Genomic DNA, 13,876 nt, shown 5'->3' on the forward strand with positions numbered 1-13,876 from the left:
CCTGAAAAAGTTCATATTTTAACTTGAAAAAATTAAACCAATATTTTAATGAATTAGATTAACTATTTTAGACATCTTCAATAGCAGGCTAAAACCTAAAATGAAATAGGTAATTAGTTCTAATGGTACTCTAATTTTATGATTTTTGAGTTAAAAAACATTTATTTTTAGATTTACGTGAAACCAAAATAAAAAACTTTTTCTAATTTGATGAGTAAAAAAGCATAATATAGAGAATATTATTTGAAGTGTGTTTCGAAGAACAGTGTTCAAGCAAGGGTCCATGAGAATATTTGATGCAGATAGACCAGATCCTAATGTTGAGCAAAGTTTGACACAAGTTTTTGGTAGGCCTCCATATCGAGGGGCCAATAGATTTCGATGAAAATGTTGCAACGGATTTTGAAGAGAATGGGAACCCAATTGAGGGGTGTGTAGATGAATTGGAAGATGGGCAATTTATTGATGAGCATTATGAACGATGTTGTGTGGGCACGCTAGAGCGGGTTTGTAGTACCCTTATTTCTTATTGAATTTGTTTACTATTTGAAGATGATTTTATCATAGAATTATCAAGGGTCGAAGAGCACTATCTTTATATGAGCTTTACGAAATTTGATTCAGTTGTACAAAACCACGTATTATAGTTTTACCTAAGTCTTGTCTCAGTGGGAAGCATGCAGAAGATGGAGGTGATTGGGTTCTCTGGAGGTATTTGTTTCTATGGGATAACTATTGGCACATTTAGGTCTTGACACGAGGCCCCAATTTACCCATTGTTGGGTCCAAGATGACAGAGATATGAATATTCAAGTTCATTACAGTCTATGGACACCCCTATCCTAATAGGTGTAACATACTCTGACAACAACTAACAGATATTCAAAATGCCAGTGAGTTGCCTTCGGCTCTTTTGAAGACTTAAACTCTATTACTCGGGGCTCAGAGAGAGTAGGTGGCTTAGCGAATCGAACTGCCGTTAGCCAACAATTTGTTGGGTGGCTTACGTCGTTGGGGCTGATTAACCTTGGGTTTTTGGGTCGGAGCTTTACATTGAGGAGAAATACTCTACATGAAAGGTTGGACATGGACCTTTGTAGCTCCGAGTGGCGGCTTGTCTTTCTAGAAGCATTAGTTTCACATCTTGTAAGATACCAATGTTATCATAGACCCTCCTTACTTTTAAATCGTTGTAGTTTCTCAGTTAGACCGTTTCATTTTATCAGAGCTTAGATGTCTCATGAGAAGTATAATTTTTTATGATGGATAATTGGGGTAGGGGGACATTGTATCATGGATTCTCTCCATTCTTTTACAGAAAAATTAAAGAAGTGGAATACGGAGGTGTTTGGCAATATTTTTCACCAAAAAAAAAATTAATTTATTATAGGGTAAAGGCGACATTCACTTCTTTAAGTCTGCCATGTCATCCACGTCAACATGCACAAAACACATTTCAAATTCATTAGAATGCTTGGATTTCGCACAAGGATAAGTCAAAACAATAATGAGTAGTAGACTGCCCTTAAGATTAAATTGATATTAGTTTCGGGCTTTTCAAACTCTTTAAAGATTAAATTGATATTAGCTCGGCCTTTGAAGAGACGGATGTTCTCATCAATATGCACAAAAGAGGCAAACATGATGTCGTCAATATTGTTGTTCTAGGAGCAACTTTTTGCCATGGCATCACTATTTGAGAATGCAAACAAATTCATTGATACAATGATAGAGGAGTAGTCAAAATCATAATCCATATACTTCAAATTAGAATAGCTACAAATCATGTTAATCAACATATGAACAGAGAATAATGCATTAGGTTATTCCGTTTGAAATCCAAAGCAATCCAACTCCTAAATTTTCATCCATAAACTACTTCGCAATTGTTCAGGGAATATTTGATATCCACTAACAATTACTCCTACTAATTATGATAATATGAACTTCAATACTGAAGGCACTGAAGCTGTTATAAATTTGATCCAGGACCCGAGCATTACTTCTAAGAATCTGTCCAACAATATCATAGCTGAAATTTACAAGTTCAATGGATCAACCTTGTAGACATGTAAAGGTTCATAAAGAAAACTAATATTAACAAAAAATACAAATGGATAAAATTGTGCTACAAAAAATAGTGCCATTCTATGAAAGACACGATATATCACCCGAAATGTAGCACAATTATGATATTTTTATGATAATTAAGTAAGAGTGAGCTTCCTACTTTTCAACCACTCCCTTCATTGAGTCCATTCTATGATTTTTATCTTGTCTTAATAGTACCATATGATAAAATAATTATAAACAGTTAAATAATTAAAACTTTTATTAATATTAAAGCTTAATATATTGTGAATATGTAATAATATATAACAACAATACTTACAATAAAGTGTAAAAATAGAAGGCGAGACAAAAAATAAAATAAAATAAAGAAGAAGAGGAGAAGGATTGATTCATAAGTTTTGTCATTTTATTTTTTATGAAACTGCCCCATATCCATTTTATATATGTGAATTAGGAGATGTTATAAGAGATATTTTAGGTAATTCTTCTGGTATAATATATACTAGTATTCTAGACACACAAAAAAGTATACTTATTTATTTTGTACATGAATGAGCTAGCTGACTACATGTCGATTCGCATTATTTATACAAATAATCTAGAATATAGCAAAAAAATACAATGAAATAAACATAATACACTATGTATGGATATGTGAAACGAGAATAAAATGTGACGACCCTTTATTTTCAGAAAGCAACAGCAGCACTTGCAAGCAAGACTGCCATCCAGTTGTACTTCCCCATAGAGAATGCAATACCTGCAAATATTCATATATCTAATTAGACTTCACTAATGACAATTATAACTTAATCGTAAATGCATAGCAACTAGTTTTTACACTATTAAGAATAAAAAATTAGAAAAAGTTAGTAACTAAATTTGTAAACTACGTACCTTGGTTACTGTCACCATTTGAAGTAGAACTTGAAACTTTGAGGCCAAGCCTTTCACACGAGTTCGACCCAATAGCACCTAATTAAATAGTAATAACATATTTAGTCATTAACCTTATTAAACTAACGAAATTATTTGAATGCCAAATAATAAACTTACAATCATTGTAGCAGGGAAATGCAGAGACGTTGAGGAGATTGGAGTAGCCAGCGTCGCATTGACACGTGTGAGTACGTGTTGAGTTCTTTGAGCACGTTCCTTCCCCACAGTAGACCCAATAGCAAGCTAAGAATTATCACCAATCATATACCACTATTAGAAATATTAATATTACTATACATAATAAAAATTAAAAAATGTTATAATAATTTGATCTATTAATAATTGAAGAAAAGATTAAGGTAATTACGATCAAAGACGGATACGTTGTTGGGGACTGCTGGGAGCGGAGGGGCGGCAGGCATACAAGAGTAGTCCACGTCACCTACATACATTTAATTAGATATGTCATATAATTTTAGATAAACAATACACCCAAATTCTTTTACAATTTATAGTATAAGTTATGTTATAGGGTAAGGTAAATACTAACTCAAAAATACACCCAAAAATTATACGAGACTTATAAATGGTTTGTTCTAGTGAATCCGTTATTCTATTTTTCTTAAAAAGTTGAAAAGAGTATTAAAAGTCTAATACTTCGCTTGACATGTGGTTAATGGAGCTGTATTAAGTATTCAAACAATTAAAGCTCACATCTTAAATTGGAAATGAAGTTTTTCTTTTGAGTTAAAAGAACTACTAGTATTGATAGGTCAACATGCCAGAATTAAGTTACCTGTCCAAAATTTTGACAAAAAAATGGAAATTGAAGAAAAAATTGAGATTTAACAGTAGTTGACATGAAAGAGAGGGAGAGTATAAGTACAGTTGGGAATGATGCAGGGAAGGAATTCTAAGTCGTCTTCATCGTCAAGACGCGTACGCTTCCAGCCTTGTTCGCAGTTGCACTTGAAGTTGAAGGGAGAGCCTGGAGCAGCCTCACAACTTCCCTTTCCACATTCCACTTCTTTACATAAATCATCTGCTCATCCACCAAAATTTTACTTATATACCTATTACTCTTCTCAAAATAGTGTAATGAATGAATAAAACAGTATATGTACCAAAAAAGGGAGCTAAGCTAGGAGGAACATGGTTATCTCCTTTGGCTGCCATGAGCAGTGAAATTGCAACAAAAACACCAAAATATGAGAGAGCCATATCTGATTAAATTGTTACTGCAAACACTTGTATACCGGTATTTGTTGGAAGTTGTAGTGTGTACTATTAGTGCCTATATACATACAATCATACATATATAGTGACATAGAAGAATGAATCGTGTTAACTTAGGTTGAAAAAAAAGAAATAAAATAAAAATAGAGAGACTCTTTCTCTAAAGAAGCTTCTGCTACCCCGATTTAAACTTGATCTGAATGTCAAAGTTTACTACCTACACCAATGGCTCTTTTCTGCGCGTTTTATATATCAATTTGTTTAAAAAAATAGTTGAGATGGTCATTAAATTACCTAAACACACGTTTATGGTAGTAGTTTAAAGTTTTCATCCTACATTAATATATATATAAAATTTGCTTCATTGTTTGATTAATTAATATTGACTTTGGAAGCGTTTATGGCGCAAAAAAAGTCAGAAATGGGAAGCTGCTGGCTGCCTTTATTTTCCACGTAGAAGGAAGCTTCTGATAAAGAAATACTAATGTGAGCATTGAAACAGAAAGATTGAGAAGGCTGGCTTATTAATAAGATAACGTGGCAAGGAAGACACTGCCAACACAAGTAACAATTATTTACACTTTATTACTCATCTACGCTTTATCTTATATTCTTCTGCTTCTAGGTGATCATACTATTTCTTTTTTGTCTCTGTGTAGCATATTTTCCTCTACTTTCAGCTTCACACCCCAAATTTTGATTATTTCTGCCATCTCCACTACTCTACTTTTAATGATTAATGTTATTATTTGGGAGGTTTTGTGAAGTAGAGATAAGAGTTTGTCTGTCATACTCATACCAATTCATTCCTTACATAAGAATTTGTAAGAGCACCTACTTTTATAACTCATTTTCATCCATGATTAATTTTTTTTATTTTTTTTATCCATGATTATTTGCAATTTGATTATTTTGCGTCCACAAACATATCTTCTCTCTTTCATTTAAAGAAATGAGATTGTACTGAATTTTTTATTTTGTCATCCCACTAAAATTGCAGAAAGAGGAAACTAGAATTAAGTTTTTGATAATTGTATTGTTAATTGGCGAAGTGATGTTTCGTGTTTATATGTTTGACAAAAATGACAGTGAGAAAAGGGAACACAACGAAGCCAAGCAGGAAACGCTACCACGCATTAATCTCCCATCACGAATATATAGTTTCAATATAATTTAAGCTAGCTAATGTAGATTCGACAATTTTGACAATTCAGCACAAGTTTAAATATTCAAACTCAAACACCATAAAACAGAATAGTTGTAGCATTCTCATCAAAACATAGCTCTTGACTCCACATGTCAAAGACAATACAAGAGTTAAGTCCATCTCTTCCTCCAACACACAAGTGTATCCCTAATCTGGGAAGTTGGAAACATAAAACTTAATTGGATAGAAAATCTTTTTTTTTCTAATGTTAGAAGTCTGAATCTATGAAATTTTCGAGTTTCTCAGCTTGAGGCATGACCCTTGACAACGATGTCATCGCAAAGGTGTTGGGAACATAGGATGAAGATCCTACAACATTGTTGTTGCAGTTGGTTCCAGCTCCAGTCCACAGATGTCTACACAGTTTAGTAGTGCAAGAATGAATATTTTGAATTCTGATTGTTAGAAATATAGTAGTCGTATACAAGAAAAAAAACTTAACTACATTAAAATTTAACATATGTAGAAAGTAAAAAAATAACAATAAAAATTTAATAAAGATTACAAGAAAGTAAACTATCATCGAGATACCTCTCTTTCTGCAAAACAAAATATGTCCTTACTAGTGATCAACAACTGACGTAACATCTCCAAAGATGCGACGGTTGTACCCACATTGATTAGAAATCATACCCGTAAGCACCGGCAAATCTAACGTTGAATCAAGAGCCTAACATTACAATGCTCCTAATATGCAAGCAAAGATTATCATAAATTAAACTAGCGCACAATGCAGCTATTGACCTAAGGTAGCGAATGGAAATTCCCACGACTTCCAAAAAAAAAAGAGGGAAATTAGTATGAGTGGCAAGGTCGGGTGATGAAGAAAGCTCTTAATTAGTAATCAGTTTTAGTTTCTGAAGTTTGCAAAGGAATTAATGCGCTTACACCATTTCTCAACCTTGAACAAAAACCTATATAATTGGCAAATAGCACTCTCAAGTCTCATCCAAATGCAATTGTAAATTTCCTTCACCTAGAAATGGATCTACAGTTGTTCAAACGCCTTGATCAAATCAGGATCAACATTTTCTTGAGGCTCCCAAGTAGGCTCCTCAATATCCGCCCACTTCACCAAATACTCAACCTTCCCTTCCTCCCCCTCCCGCCGCTCCACCACCCCCTCCGCCACCGCATACTCAAGCCCCGCCTCAAAATCCGCCACCAAATCCTCCGCCACATACCTCTTCTTCACCCACTCATTCTCCCCTCCATCCTTCCACCTCACCAGATACTCCTCATTCTCCCCTTTCCCCCTCCTCTCCACCACCTCCTCCACCTCCGCGAACTCGTACGCAGCCCCCTCCAGCACCCCCACCACGCTCTCCAGCCCCATCCTCCGAGCGAACTGCAACTGCGGCGTCGACTTCAATATCTCCCGCGCCAGCTGCAGCGCCGTCCGCCCCCGATCATCCACCGCCTCCACGTCCGCCCCGCACTCCACCAGCAGCTTCGCCACGCCCGGCTTCACGTAGCCCGCGGACATGTGGAGCGCCGTGAGGCCTCCGCTGACGTCACGGTAGTCCACGTCCGCGTCGGCCTCGGCCAGCAGGCGCACGCACGCCTCGGAGCCGAGGCCGGCCACGAAGAGGAGGGCGGTGCGACCGTCGGCGTCGACGGCGTCCACGTCCCTCCCGTCGCCGGAGGCTATCAGCTGGCCGAGGGCGGCCTCATCGGCCTTCTTGGCGGCGTTCCACCACGGCGTCTCGTACTCCGCCACCACGTCCCGGGCGATGAAGTCGGAGGGGACCCACGTCGGGGCGTGCTCGTCTTTCCACTCGATCAGGTACTCCATCCCACGCCCGCCCGGGAGGGCTCGGCTGCCGATGATCCGGCTGACTTCGCCGTAGGTCTCGTCTTCATCATAGTCAGAGAATTCTTGATTGGGCGGCGAGGGGGCGGGCTGGCGGCTCTCGAGGGTGGCGGAGAGTGAGAAGGTGGTGGAGGTTCTGAGTGAGAGGGGAAGATGGGGTTGGAGGGGAAAGGATAGTGGGAGAGCGGCGGCATTGGTGGTGGAGAGCGGTGGAGGGGTGAGTTTGAGGCGGGAGAGAGAGGGGAGGGCTGTCATTGGAGGTTTGAGTGTGTGATGGAGATAGTAGGAGTTGGAAAAGGGAGGTAAGATTGTTGGGGATAAGAAACCATATCCATAGTTGAAATGCACTAGATATGTTTTGTCACTTTAAGACCATCCCGTTATATTTAATTAATATTCTTATTTTATGTCAATAATTTTAATGATAGATATCCCTTGCAAGAATTCATCCTGCGAAATACAGGAATATAAAAAGCCACATTAAATAGACATTAACATTTCCAAACTTTGAGTTACGAATCAAAAGCGCCACAAACTTCTTCCATAAATAGAAACTACTCCACATAGCTAAGGATCAGCTTTGCTGAGGGCATCACTGCCACGATCTTTCGAGGAAGACTTACTGTTCTCCAGTACCAGAGGAACTCGCTCCTTCGCGGGTGTGCTTCTGCATATGTTCCGAGTTAGCTAGTCTCTGCATAGGGACACTTCTTCCCATCTTGTTAACCCCAATGGCTGTAGTCGTGTTTGGTGGTATAAGGTTATTTAAGTGATTATTAGATGGGGGTTGATAGTAGCGCCGATCTTGAATTGGTGCAGCAGCATCTGCTGATGTTTCAGAAGGACTGCGAACGAAGGATTGCATGCCTGGCGTGGTTATTTCAGACATAGCATGGAATACTGAGTTCAAGCCAGTTACTCTTTTCACACTTTCTTCTGCCATTTTCACCTGTGCAAGAACATATCACTTATATTTAGTAAAAGCACGTATAAGAATGAAGGCTCACGAAAAGAGTTGCAGCAGATCCTTCACCAAAAACAGACGAGAGAATGTAGAGTGGACTCATCCTATCGAAAAGCACAGACAAGGGATTAAGTTGTTATTTTCTCTAATATCCAAATTCCAGGACTTAATTAACAAAGCTAATAGTGACTGACGGCGAAGATTTGAAAAATGTGCAATATAGTATACGAAGTGTCATGTACTTTGTAAATCAAAAAAAGTCCATGGAAAGGAGATGGAGTGTCGTAGCATCTTAATGACAATAAACTGGGTCAGATAAAGTCTTCCATTAAGCTATTAAATGACTTCACTTACCTTAGCTCTCAGGGTTTCAACATCAGCCTTCAGAACTCTATTGTCAACTGCTGATCCATTGTACTTCTGGTTTATGTCTGAAAAGCGCTTGAGCAGTGTGGCATTTTCAACTTTTAACTGAGAGACCTAGGGAGAAGAAAGACCAAGATATAATTAGACCTTTAGTGGAATAACTTTCTTAGCAAAAATGAGGACTAAAACTTGTACCTGTGTCTCACGCTCAGACATATGGGCCTGCTTCCTCCTTCTTGATCGGCGAGCTGATTCTCTATTCGAAATCATTCTGAAAATACTCAACAATTGTATTACATAACACCATTAATTTGAAGCTAGTATAAGTTAAGATACCCATAACATATTTGGAACTATAACATGCTCTATATGATCACGCTGGATATTTTTTACACCAGTTTGATATAGTATCTTTTGAGCAATTGGAAAGGTTACTTAATCATTATTGAGACATTTCAAGATATAAACTGACTATATGTTCAGAAACTTCACATAAAATATCAAAAACAGGTCATGACAATTCTGTTCTTACAGCATACTTGAGCAGTATCCCCATAATATCATATGTTATCTTCAAATACAGGTGTATAGATAATGTGGGTTCGCCATTATTGGCTGCTTCCTGCTGGGACAGTGTATTTTAAAATTACAGTTCATTGGTTACAAATTATAGCTGAAACCACCAGTGCTATTCTCAATCATCTCAAAGCTTTAAAAACGAAAGAACATTCATCCGTGCCTATAAATGTCTGAAGTTTCTTCTAATACAGATCAGTGTATAGCATTAATTGGATGCTACAGCCTATTGGCTGTATGGCCTTTAGTATCTTAGACAGTTCAATATTTCCAAGGTATAGCTGAAACCAAAAGTGATATTCTCAATCATCCTAAAGCTTAAAGAGAAAAAGAAAGCACATTCTTATTCTAACACGATCTGTATATTATATTGTCACTTTGCCAGAGAACACAGTGGTTTAGGCAGATCCTACAAGGTTAATCCACTAACATTACATTTTAAATTTTCCCATTGCCAATATCATCGACTAATATTATGACAAGTACATACCCTGGCATCCCCTTTCAATATTAGATCTTTCTTCTTTTAAAATAAAATCTCTTTACTTAGGATGTTCAACAACAATCTGCATCCAATTTGTGGTACAAGTTTTCCATAATGAACGACTTTGTAAGGAAACGAAGGATTGGGAAACTCGCCTATTTCAAGCTTAACTGCACTATTCTTTTGGGCATAGAAATATATACAGAGGATACAAAAGCACACCTTCTCATGCGTTTCGCATCAGCAGGGTCCATATTTTGAGTAGCCTCAGTTTCTCCGTCATCATCATCAGACTGATCCCCAGAAGAGCCACTTGATGTAGACCTCACTTGAGCAGCTGAATTCGATGAAATTGAAAGAACAGGTTGTACACCAACCGTTTCACTAAAATCCTTGACTTGTGTCTTTGATGAATCCCTTCCATTTGCTAAAGAGACAGTAAAATCAACAAAGATTATGTTACTCACAGGTTCAATATTTCAAAATTGTAAATTATCTATATTTCAATAACTATTTCAGTAACTCCTCATCAGCCTACTCACAAACAAGCATTTCATATTGCTTATATTTGTAGCAGTAGATTTTCGGCCTTTTTTTACAGATTTTCAGGTTAGATAATTTAATGTATGAAGATATCTTTTTGCTATTTTGAGAAAAATAGGAGAACAAAAAAGGAGTAAATCATGCTGCATGAACTAGGGTGGTCACCAGAGCAGAGACGAATATGAACCCTTCTACCAACCCTCAGGCAGGTGATCAATCAAGAAGCCACCAACTCTTAAAGCTTCCAAGATCAAGCTACAGATCTCCATTATCTCTTGAGATTATTTTCATTATTGTGTAGATTGTCTCAAGATTACTTTCAATGTTTGAAGATTGTTTCCTTGTTTATCTTTAAGTACTTTACTTTCCTAGTTTAGAGTTAGTAGGACCCCTATAACTAGCTCCTCTTTGAAAGAGCCAGATATCTCAGAAAATAAAGAATTCAGGAATATGACGGTATCAACTATAGGCCTCTTTTGAGGATTATTAGGCCTCTTTGGAGGATTAGGATTGTCTTAGGCGGAGGATTTTCTTAGGCCTCTTTGGAGGATTGTTATTCTTTGAGCATCTATTTAAGTTCTCGTCTTATGTTTTCGCTTTGTACTTGTTCTTTTGTGTTTCATCTACCTTTACTCCATAGCAAACAATGCCTTTCACATTTGTACAACGCATACATAGAGGGATACAATGGCTACATTCAAAAAAATCACAAAGGACTCACGCATAGCTGTTAATGGTGTGGCACATAAAAGGAAGTCCACAACTTACACAAACTCCATATCTACAACTACACAACTGATTCATAGTATCTCCTTAAAACACTTGAAGTATGAAGCAAAGCATAACATCTCTGATACCAGGTATTAATCTTGACTTACAACTGCATTCTAAAGGGCATCAAGAAGAAATAGAGAATATATGTTCATGGAAAAAACTATATCAAAATCCACTAAGAAGTACCGCATAAATTTCAATAACCTTTACAAGATGACGAATTTGAAACCTGAGATCCAACATCAGCCGCTGCATTAGATTCCGGAGCCTTGCCTTTAGGTGCCTAATGATAAACGGAGCGGATTGTGTATAAGCAACTCATAATGCCTAAATCTCATTGTTGCATATGATACACGCTCCAGAAACAGATTGAATAACCTAAGATCTAACAAAAATCTAAGAGGGGAGACGTATGAGATATACGGCAAAGGCACAATAGCTGAAGCACGGGGTACAGAACTACCACTATCAGCTAATAAACAGTAAGAAATCAGCTGGAAACTAATTATGCATAGAATACCTAACTAATTCACTGTTTCCCTAAAAGGTTGACTAAAACGATAAGGATCAATTGATAAAAATTACCCGAGTCAAAGCGACGGCGGCACAAGCCAATTCGAGGCGGCTTTTGAGGAATTCCTGGTACTCATCTTGATCGATCGGAATATTCAGCGGGGGAGGTGCCGGCGGCTGCGGATTATCAATTCGTTGGTGATGGTTGGCCTTGATCTTAACGACGTCATCGGCTGGCAAGGTGGTGATGCTGTGATCGGGAGAGGTGGCTTCCTGCAGATACCGCTGGAATGCCCATTCCGATGAGCTGCGATTCATCCCTGCGGCGGCGGAGGATGACAGCGGCTCAACATCAGCATCGTCTTGCAGGAAAACGGGAGGCGCGTGCGGCGACCAGAATCCATCAGATATGTCATCCACTGAGAAAACACTATCCATCTCCCTCATCTCAACGAATGATCAAAGAAGAAAGAGGAAACCAGAAATAGAGTTACGTTTCTTATGGTATTTTGGCCATATTTCACAGTTTTAAAATTTTGTATATTCGGTAACAAGAATCTTACAGCTAACCATATTAATATTAGGATTTTTATTTCTAAATTTGTCTATTCTTATCTACTTCAAAATTTGATATTATTAATTTTATTATTTATTAAATACAAACTACTATTAGTATAAATCTTTATTTTCTACTTTGGCTTATTATTGAAATTTTATACAAATTATACAAACTTTATGTATTTATATTTTTGCATGATATAATTTGTATATTTGATACTAGGGTTACATTAGGGTCCTATTGCCCCCTTAGTGTTAAATATCAACTTAATATTATTCACTAGATCAAGATTCTGGACGGATGAGATGTATATGGGATGTAATGTACTGCGTTATATTATTAGAGGTATGATGCACATTATAAGGGTACAATTGTAAACACTGAAATTATATCAACAGTTTCAAAACTGCAAGTGCGGAAATTACGCGAGATAATTGGACCGGCGATTGACATATCCTTCTCACTCCAACATTCCGCTCTCTCTCATCAACCACATCCTCTCAATTCTTCTCTCCACAAAAAACCCTAGCCGCCCCAAACTGTCGTCGAGAAGAAACTTCCGCCACCATCTGTCGTCGTAAAAACGTGGTCGAATCATCGGTCATCTCCAAATCTAGGGCTCCATCCGCTGAAGTAATGTAATCGTCAGTTAAAACTCACCGGTCATCTCCAAAAGGAGAGCTTTGTCCGCCGAAATAAGGTAATCGTCCGTTAAAAATCACTGGCTCCGTCCGCTGAAGTAACGATTACTAATGTATTCTTCTAGTTCATGAAATTGATGTATGCAATTAGTGTAAATTCGTATATAAACCTGGCGGATTAATCAATTTACTATTTGATGAACTTGATATCTTATCATTTGTTTCAAGCCGTTTATACATTTTGTGAATTGGAGTGATTGGTTGATTTTCTTGTGTAGTACTTTGATTTTTAGTCTAATTTTTATCATAACAAAGGTAGTTATGTTATCAATTTGGCTTAAGAGCTTTTTATTTTCCAAATTTTGTTTTCTGGTTTTAGTTTGGTTTATGCATCTAAAGGCAGTTTCGTTTCCAAAATATAGGTGATAGAATGTGTACATTAATTGATAAATATACACATTATTTAGGGCAATTTGTACATTATTTTATACTCAGATTAATTGGTAATGTGATATGAGCATTAATAGATTATATGACTACATCATGATGTATTATATTATTTATATAATAAATTACATTACTTAAATTATGCAGGCATTTATCACATTATTCGTCACTTCTCTGTTACATTATTCTGTTTTGTTGTAATTTAACATTCAAGATGGCTTGCTTTGTTATGGAATATGCGTCATGGTTGTACATTTGTTTAACATTTCAACTAATTTATGTACATGTTTCCTAATAGGTTCAAAGTTTGCAAGGATAGAATACGATGACGACTTTGATGAGGTCATTCCCCTTGCATATGCGCATCAGTTTTGACAAAAGTTGCCTGCACATAAGGAGGCTGATAAAGTGCTAGCCAAAGATGTTGCAGCGCCTAGTCGAAATAAGAAAGACAACAACATGTACTTCAGGAGGTGTCCAACTGATTTGAAATAGATTTGTAGGGTATTTTGTCTAGATTTATGACGATGTAAAGCACTTGGGTGGTTTGAATTCAATTTCCTTTCAACATTATTCTTTTCAATCTGTACATTATTCAATTTCCTTTCAACAGTATTCTCTTCAATCTGTACATTATTCACTGATCCGAATGTACATTCTTAGATGCTATTGGTACATTATTTACTGTACCAAATCTTAAACGCATTAAAAATGAAATTTAATTCATGTGGTGGTAATATA

General features: G+C 37.0%; 3 protein-coding genes across 3 annotated transcripts; all 3 read right to left on the bottom strand.

The window, feature by feature from the left end:
• Positions 1 to 2,584: 2,584 nt before the first annotated feature.
• Positions 2,585 to 4,442, bottom strand: LOC121743882. The gene is made up of 6 exons (XM_042137273.1): positions 4,137 to 4,442; positions 3,899 to 4,054; positions 3,380 to 3,454; positions 3,130 to 3,255; positions 2,971 to 3,048; positions 2,585 to 2,833 (listed from the first exon to the last, which is right to left on the bottom strand). The coding sequence occupies exons 1-6, from the start codon at positions 4,231 to 4,233 to the stop codon at positions 2,763 to 2,765; spliced, it is 603 nt and encodes a 200-aa protein (XP_041993207.1). The 5' UTR covers positions 4,234 to 4,442; the 3' UTR covers positions 2,585 to 2,762.
• A 1,051-nt stretch (positions 4,443 to 5,493) lies between these two features.
• LOC121744535 (signal recognition particle 43 kDa protein, chloroplastic-like) lies at positions 5,494 to 7,619 on the bottom strand. The gene is made up of 2 exons (XM_042138103.1): positions 6,432 to 7,619; positions 5,494 to 5,811 (listed from the first exon to the last, which is right to left on the bottom strand). The coding sequence occupies exon 1, from the start codon at positions 7,521 to 7,523 to the stop codon at positions 6,444 to 6,446; it is 1,080 nt and encodes a 359-aa protein (XP_041994037.1). The 5' UTR covers positions 7,524 to 7,619; the 3' UTR covers positions 5,494 to 5,811; positions 6,432 to 6,443.
• Positions 7,620 to 7,736: 117 nt separating this feature from the next.
• Positions 7,737 to 12,027, bottom strand: LOC121744534 (light-inducible protein CPRF2-like). Its single transcript, XM_042138102.1, has 6 exons — positions 11,561 to 12,027; positions 11,180 to 11,258; positions 9,881 to 10,085; positions 8,794 to 8,869; positions 8,587 to 8,712; positions 7,737 to 8,217 (listed from the first exon to the last, which is right to left on the bottom strand). Exons 1-6 carry the CDS (start codon positions 11,933 to 11,935, stop codon positions 7,888 to 7,890), a joined length of 1,191 nt encoding a protein of 396 aa, XP_041994036.1. The 5' UTR covers positions 11,936 to 12,027; the 3' UTR covers positions 7,737 to 7,887.
• Positions 12,028 to 13,876: the final 1,849 nt, after the last annotated feature.

Source organism: Salvia splendens, chromosome 8 (genome assembly GCF_004379255.2).
Source record: "Salvia splendens isolate huo1 chromosome 8, SspV2, whole genome shotgun sequence".
NCBI lineage: Eukaryota > Viridiplantae > Streptophyta > Magnoliopsida > Lamiales > Lamiaceae > Salvia > Salvia splendens.

What these genes read in the sequence shown, in the direction of transcription:
- LOC121743882 (XM_042137273.1), bottom strand. Translation starts at nt 4,233, where the DNA reads ATGGCTCTCTCATATTTTGGTGTTTTTGTTGCAATTTCACTGCTCATG. An exon ending in ATTTCCCTGCTACAATGATT is followed by an intron (nt 3,049 to 3,129) that starts GTAAGTTTATTA and finishes CTATTTAATTAG; the next exon opens with GTGCTATTGGGTCGAACTCG. An exon ending in AAATGGTGACAGTAACCAAG is followed by an intron (nt 2,834 to 2,970) that starts GTACGTAGTTTA and finishes GAATATTTGCAG; the next exon opens with GTATTGCATTCTCTATGGGG.
- LOC121744535 (XM_042138103.1), bottom strand. Translation starts at nt 7,523, where the DNA reads ATGACAGCCCTCCCCTCTCTCTCCCGCCTCAAACTCACCCCTCCACCG.
- LOC121744534 (XM_042138102.1), bottom strand. Translation starts at nt 11,935, where the DNA reads ATGAGGGAGATGGATAGTGTTTTCTCAGTGGATGACATATCTGATGGA. An exon ending in CCGCCGTCGCTTTGACTCGG is followed by an intron (nt 11,259 to 11,560) that starts GTAATTTTTATC and finishes GTTTATCATTAG; the next exon opens with GCACCTAAAGGCAAGGCTCC. An exon ending in GATGCGAAACGCATGAGAAG is followed by an intron (nt 8,870 to 9,880) that starts GTGTGCTTTTGT and finishes GAGTATTTTCAG; the next exon opens with AATGATTTCGAATAGAGAAT.